This window comes from Colobus angolensis, unplaced genomic scaffold, assembly GCF_000951035.1.
Source record: "Colobus angolensis palliatus isolate OR3802 unplaced genomic scaffold, Cang.pa_1.0 Scaffold5, whole genome shotgun sequence".
Classification (NCBI taxonomy): domain Eukaryota; kingdom Metazoa; phylum Chordata; class Mammalia; order Primates; family Cercopithecidae; genus Colobus; species Colobus angolensis.
Window position 1 is genome coordinate 33,340,204 of NW_012118487.1, and position 7,338 is coordinate 33,347,541.

At 34.4% G+C, this 7,338-nt stretch overlaps 1 protein-coding gene across 2 annotated transcripts in view; it reads right to left on the reverse strand.

Moving 5' to 3' along the window:
• FGB (fibrinogen beta chain) overlaps window positions 1-6,889 on the reverse strand; it is an 8,409-nt gene extending 1,520 nt beyond the window's left edge. Inside the window, exons 1-7 of one of the 2 annotated variants that reach the window (XM_011959761.1) lie at window positions 6,737-6,889; window positions 3,892-4,083; window positions 3,219-3,402; window positions 2,074-2,301; window positions 1,390-1,503; window positions 584-709; window positions 92-377 (exon numbers count right to left, since the gene is read on the reverse strand). In XM_011959761.1, coding sequence (XP_011815151.1) covers window positions 92-377; window positions 584-709; window positions 1,390-1,503; window positions 2,074-2,301; window positions 3,219-3,402; window positions 3,892-4,083; window positions 6,737-6,850 — 1,244 coding nt within the window. In that variant the 5' untranslated portion in view covers window positions 6,851-6,889. The remainder of the gene's footprint in view (window positions 1-91; window positions 378-583; window positions 710-1,389; window positions 1,504-2,073; window positions 2,302-3,218; window positions 3,403-3,891; window positions 4,084-6,736) is intronic. The other variant, XM_011959762.1, reaches the window with a different exon arrangement.
• Between the last annotated feature and the right edge of the window lie 449 nt (window positions 6,890-7,338).

The window sequence follows — 7,338 nt, forward strand, 5'->3', positions numbered from 1 at the left end:
AAAAAAAAAAAAAAAAAAAAACATTGTTAATGATTCGGAGTAGTAATATTAGTGGGATTTTTTAAGCAGGAGCAAAGAGTGCCACACATACCAGCCGTCATTGTCTCTGTCATATGTGCTGAAGAACATGCCATTGTGAATGGTCATGGTCCTGTTTTCTCCCGTCAGCTGAGATGCTCCATCCATGAGGGCATTGCCGGCTGTTCCTCTATATTTGTTCACTGAGATCTGGTATTTGTTGGCCTCATTCTGTACAGTGAATCCTCCATAGAGAGCCTTTACTTTATCTCCTTTCCAGTCCTCCATTTCAATCAAAAGTTCTGTGGGTCCCATCTTGGTAAGCTGGCTAATTTTATCATTTCCAAGCCAATACTCACCTAAAAGAAAAACAAAATAAAATCTCACCAAAAATAAAATTTGGGGAAACTGAACACTGCCTTTCTTCTCTTATCTTTAGCTTCCACATTTTTGTCAGGAAACTCCTCTTAACTGCCTGAAACAGGCTTCCAACAATGTATGTTTTTTAATGAAAAAAAACCTCATTTCAAATAGAATGATTTTATTTTGCATGCCTGTTTGTTACCTGGTAGGCCACAGTAATTCTTCCCATCTGTGTTGGTTGCAATATTTCCAAATCCCTGTTTATATGGATTCCATTTCCTGCCAAAGTCAACGCTACCATCTTGACGATTCTGAATCACTGTCCATCCTTTGGTTGACAGAAACAAAAAGAGCATATATTAACCAACAGCAAATAATGTCACTTTGAAAATAATATCTGAATCCCCTGTCCATTCCATTTATTATATATTTGGTGCTCTCAAATAGATACAATAAGGAAATAAATGTGAGAGGAAAACTTGTAAAATCTTTGAAAACTACAAGTGCTTTATCCTACCCCAAATCATGAATTATAGATATTTTATAACTTTTTTAATATCAGGTTGAATTCCAAATCAAATTATTCATTGTCAGCTATGTCAGATATTAGAGCTAAGTCTTGTTTCCTGGCTTTTCAATTAATTTTTTTTTTTTTTTTTTTGCAGGATCTCACTACCCTCTGTTGCCCAGGCCAGAGTGCAGTAGCATGATCAAGCCTCCAGGTTGTGGGCTCAGGTGATCCTCCCATCTCAGTCTCCTGGATAGCTGGGACTACAGGCACATACTATCAACCCAGTTTTTTTTTTTTTTTTTTTTTTTTGTAGACTCATGGTCTCATTATGTTGCCCAGGCTAGTTTCAAACTCCTAGGCTCAACCAATCAGTCTACTTTGGCCTCCCAAAGTGCTGGAATTACAGGCATGAGCCACCACACCTGGCCTTGTTTCCTGGCATTTTATGTCATCCAAATAATTATAGATCAACAGGTCAACAACTGTCGAAACCTTACCTCCATTTTCTGTGTTCATATCACAGTATACTCTATATGGTTTGACAGAACTGTCAGGTTGAATGAGATACATTTCAGATGTTTCACCACCTTTCCTGATAATTTCCTCACATTCTGCAAACATAAGACAACATTATGTTCAGGGGCTTATGACATAATTACTTTGTCTTTAGTCACCAATTCTTTAAGATAGCATTACATAAGTTACTAAGGAATGTTTTATTATAGACCTTTGAGAATAATATAACAAATATTAGATTTTCATTTTACTGTTGTAAATCCAGCCCAGTTTTGAAGATGTTTATCTGCTAAGAGGATGAAAAAAGCTCTTCTCCACCTTTTGTGTCCTGGAATATCCATAAGCTTCCAGAACACACAAGACGGAGAAACTTCGATATCTATCTGCGGTTCTGCCATCTGTTCAAGCCAGTACACAGATGCACACGTCAGCCACCCCTGGGACTACCACCATTATTATCCTGTGCCCCGTCCTGCTCATCAAAACCAGTAAATGTGCCAGGCTGGGCCAAAACACAGCCGGCTAAGGATATTTTTGTGATGTACTATAACGTCATTATGATCTGTTGGGAAAATCCGCTCAACATTTTTATTGTCGTTGTTCTCTTATTTTTGGTGTGTGAGTTCTTCTGGAACTCTCTAGAAATATGTTTATGAGTCAGTTACCTTTGCCAGACACCACGGGAATATTGCAACTGACAGTGCATGGGGTGCGACAATATTCCATTTGAGCTGAGACATCAGATTCTAACTTTTGTATTTTGCTTCTCAGGTTTTCCAGGATTGAACGAAGCACACGAATATTAGTTGGGATATTACTATTCACAGTCTCGTCTATATATAATTGGTGCTTTTCCAGGTCTGAGGAGAACTCATTTACTACATTTTCATTGTCTGGAGAAATGAAATTATGTAGAAATAGTCAGCATTTTTGCCTCATAAAACTAATGTATTTAACTATACAATTTTGATTTTCTGAGAGTAAACTAATAAACACTGAGCTACCACCAAGCAGTTATGATATACAGTCATATTTATAGGAAATTATTTGGCCCATGACATATACAAATGAATATATATCCTAACTACCATACTAGTAATTTACCATAGGTAAAAGCTAAAGATTGTGTCCAGTAATAAATGAAATAGGTTGTTTATTTCTTTGGTGAGGGAAAAGAGGAGAAAGCAGTACTGGGGTCTTCCATCTGAGAAGTTCAATCTTATAGAGTGGATATGCTTGATTTATTTATCCATTTCACGTAAGTATAGCAGAACCTTGAAATTTATAAGATCTCAAGATTTCTTTGATTTCTTTGAAAAATTTCCAACTGTGGGTATGCTACTCACTGAGATGCCTGTGCCAGGCTCATGCACTAGCTATTTCCTGACCACCAAGTCAACAGCACTCAACATTCTGACCCCAAGATTCACAGGTTAGGTATCATTATCCACAATACAATTAAATATATTATGGATAACTCATTCAAAACCTCAAATGTTGAAACTTTAAATGCTAGCGTTTTTTTTCCACTCTGTGAATATTATCTTCTGAGTCACAAGTTTCTTGTATACTTAAAATGAGGAGTCATAGTGGAATTTTTCATAGAAAATCATACTTGCTGATGCCAGACTTGGAATAAGAGCTGAACAGTGCTTATCCGGCAAGTTGCTGGGGAAGGTGCCCAAAAGCAGTATGAATGCTATTTAACTAACCCAGAAATGTTAATCTTCTCACAGCCATGCATTCTCGTGGCAGTCAACAGTTCCAGTTTTATAGCTGAAAATCAAATGGAAAGCACAAGGATATCTACCTTTTACTTGCTTCTGTTTCTTTTGCCACATGTCTTTCAGCAAATACATGTACTGAAAGTTAGAAGAGGAGATCTGGGAAACAGCTTGCACATTGTTATTTAACTCATCAACACTGTTTCTGATTGGCCTTTCCTGTTGTAGCAAAGCTTCTTGCAACTGACATCCTGTAGGACACAACACCCCCTAAAAACAAAGAAAATAGCAGGCATTAGATGAAGAATTTGGGTCGTGGACATTTGTTAAAATAGCACATAGGAAAATTCAGCAATATGATTAGCCAACATAAAAACTTACTACTTGGTTTTCTGTAAGACCAGAAATTTGAAAGTCATCATCATACTCTCGTGGAGATTTAAAATATTCCTTACTATAGAGGAAATGTAATTGGGCTATGAAAATTTTACCAACTGAACAAAGGCAGTGGGAAAAATACAAATGGAAAGGTGGCACCCACATATCCTAATTTGTAATTTTGGGCCCAGACCAAAGAAAACAAGAAAGAAAGCCTAACCCAAGGCCCAATATGTTTAGGTTTTGAATTTTATTTCCAAAATAAACAAACAAAATAACAATGATGGTAATGCAGGTCAATGAAACATTAGGAGACTGCCATGACTACAGGCTTTCTCTGCGTGAGAGAGCCACCACTGCAAGAAACATCAGTGCACCCACCAGGTCTGGGTCAGCGTGAAGACAGCCTCCAGCATCAGGGGCTTTTCTTTCTACTTTCTTTTGACTGGCAGCTGTCTTGGCTGGACGAGCCCGATAGCCACCCCCACTGATGGGCGGTGGGGCAGGCCTCAGGCTGGGAGCCTCTTCTCTCTTCTTGTCAAGAGGTCGATGACCGCGGCCACCGAAGAGGCCCTTCGAGGATCGAGGCAGAAATAAAATGCAGAGTGTTATAGAAGATTTGGAATGTAACTATTTCAACATCCTCATTTCATAATTTAGGTTATCACAAGCTTGATGATTTGCTTAAGATTCAACAACTGACTGGTTGGTGATAGTGAATCTGTAGGTTGCTTACTGTTTAGTAACAGTAGAAAGACCAACTGCACAAAAAGCTATGATGCAATGTAGTTTTTAAAGAGAGGCCTTAGGACAAAGTTGTATCAGATTATGAATAGTAATGACTTCATATTCCTAAAACATACATAGGAACACACAAAATTGTAAAGAATCTATACTGTCAAGAAGAATGAATATTCTCAAGCCACTTGGATTGTTAGATTCCTATGATTATTGTTAATCACTTCCCTACTTTCATTTTTGTGAACTGATGATTAGACTCATATACAAACATATTTAAGAGACATTAAAGACTTATTAAAGGTTGATTCTTCTTAGAATTTATTTGTAATAAGACAATCTTTGACCCTCATAAGGTACTCTGGAGCTAGGCTGCTTGTAAGTCTTGACCCTACCTCTCACTAGCTATGGGACCTTAGGCAAGTTGCTTTATCTGTGCCCCAGTTTTCTCATCTGTGAAATAAGTGTAATGACAGTTTGAATCTGCCTTACAAGATTATTGTAAGGATTAAATAACTTATTGCATATGGTACCCTCAGAACAGTACTTGGCAATAATAAGTGCTCATTATAATTTTTATTGAATTCACACATAACAAGTACTACAGTTTAAGTGGCCTCTCCACTGCTAAGTTCACTTTTAGTCTTATCTTCTATCAACAAAATTATTGGTTAAACCATTATCGTGAAATTTCCTACATGATTTCTTTATGAAACACCATAATTTTCTTGTATTTAAAATAATTATCAAGCCTTGTGCATTATAATTCAAATTACTTGCTAACTTAAAATATTACATTAAAAGATAATGAGGCAGAAAATATGCATTGCAATAGGAAAGTTTTGATTTGGATTAACTACATTCTCATATATTTTTGTCAGTAGCTACATCCTTTGGATCTTAATTATAAATTAACAAATGACATGATTTGGAACAACTGAGCAACAACTGAGCTCTCTTGCAATTTTGTGAGTCTAGAAGTCATCAGATGAACTCTATTTGGAATTGTATTGTCATTTGTTCATTAGGTTATAATATTATTTAACATTTAGTAAGATGGTGCTAGGATTAAAACCCAGCCAGGCTGGCTCCAGATGTTCCTGTTTAACCAGTTGACTATATATATCATTAATGTGTAAAGATTTGGAGGATATATACATATTTCACATTGAAGGCATGGTCCTAGTCAGAGCTTACCCTCTCTAAAACAGATTTTAAGAAATGTGATTCATCTGTTTATTACAAATAAAATTATAACAGGAGAAAATTATTTTCTTTTTATTTAAGAGTGCCACTAGAGAGGTAGCATGCATGGTCTGACTTTACTAGAGAAAACGAAATTTTAAAAAATACTTAAAGAAATTATATACTTAGAGAAAAACACTTAAAGAAATTATGAAGGCCACTTGTTGAATAATCAAAACCCCTAAACCACTAAACTATCTCTGTGAGGATTAGTTGGTAAACAGAAATGTGAAAATGGTTTGCAAAGTACTTTACAAAAATTTAGTCTTACATATTCTTTATATTTTTCTGACCTAATATGATTAACCAGACTTAACCAGATTAACCGTATGTTTTTACACATACAAGCAGATTAACTATATGTTCTTACATGTCGACTCTGATAATTAGAACACTGAAGTTCCCTTGAAACTCAATAATGATCCAAAATGAATCACTTCATTTAAATATTACTGTGTATTCTTATTTCTAGTTTAATACTATGCTATATGTAAGAAATTTGGCCAAGATACATTTGATGATAAAATTTAAATTTCTTAAATATTCATTGTCCTAAATGCATTTCTGTATTTTTAGTAACTGCAAATTAGCAGCAATAATTCAGCAAAAATAATAGTTGAGGACAAACTGTTCTACAAATAAATTAGACTGAACCGTGCTTCATAACTATTAATAATAACAATACACACTACCTCTAATTTAAATTTTTTCATCTGAAAAAAGCAATATTTCATTTTCTATCATTACACTTGATGTATTTTGCTTTTAGGCTTAGTTATAATTTTTATAAATAATAATCTCAGTAATAATATATTACCTTCCCTCACCAAAGAACAATCTACCTACCACCAGTATTTTTTTATTTTAAAATACTGTTCTTTTATTATTTTATAGTTTGTGACATTTTCAGATCTTATCCTCTTAATTGTAATCCTGTATTGCTAGAAGTAAATGAAAATCACAGTACTCAGGATAGCAAGTGAGAAAAGCACACCTTACATTAGCTAAACCATCTTCATCTTAAGAAAACACAGGTGATAAACCAGAAAACAAGAAATTACTTTGTTTTTATATAAGAAATACTATGAAACATTCTTTAAATACAATAAATCAAAGGTTAACAATTCAATTTCATAACTGTAAGCAATGCTAATTTCATTGAAATAACTATTCACATAATATAATTGTTACATCTTATATTAATAATACTACTACTAATATAATAATGCTTTAAAAAATTCACCTCCTCATTGCCGTTGACACCTTGGGACTTAACTAGAAAAACACACAATAGTAGCAATAATAGATGTTTCATGGTTTTAAATTTGTGGAAGCTCCAAGAAACCATCCTTTTCATGTAGACTTAACTGAGAGATCTTCAATCCTATATATATCTGAGTACTCTGCTAGGAGTGACTTTAGAAATGGTTACCTTTCCTTAGTTAATAGTTAATTTTTGGTTCGCTTGTTGGCTGAACCATTTTATCACTTAAGCAACATCTTCCCAGCAAAACGAAGTTGGGGCATTCCTAAAAGGGAGATGTGTATCTTATTTCTGGTAAATTAATGTGGAAACTGTACAAGCTCACAAAGAATATGTGAGAAAACAAATCTAAGCTTAGTAAATTTGACCTATAAATCAAGAGTAATGTTATATCATAATGTGTTTATCTTTTGTTTTAGACATTAATCAAAATAATAAAATAACAAATTCATATCCTATTCTATGAAGGACAAACATCAGAAAGACTTTTTTTTTTTTGCTCTGAACATTTATATTTTGTCCTTAATTCACATAAGGTAAGATGTTCAGCAAGTTCTACACATTATTAAGATAACTGATAA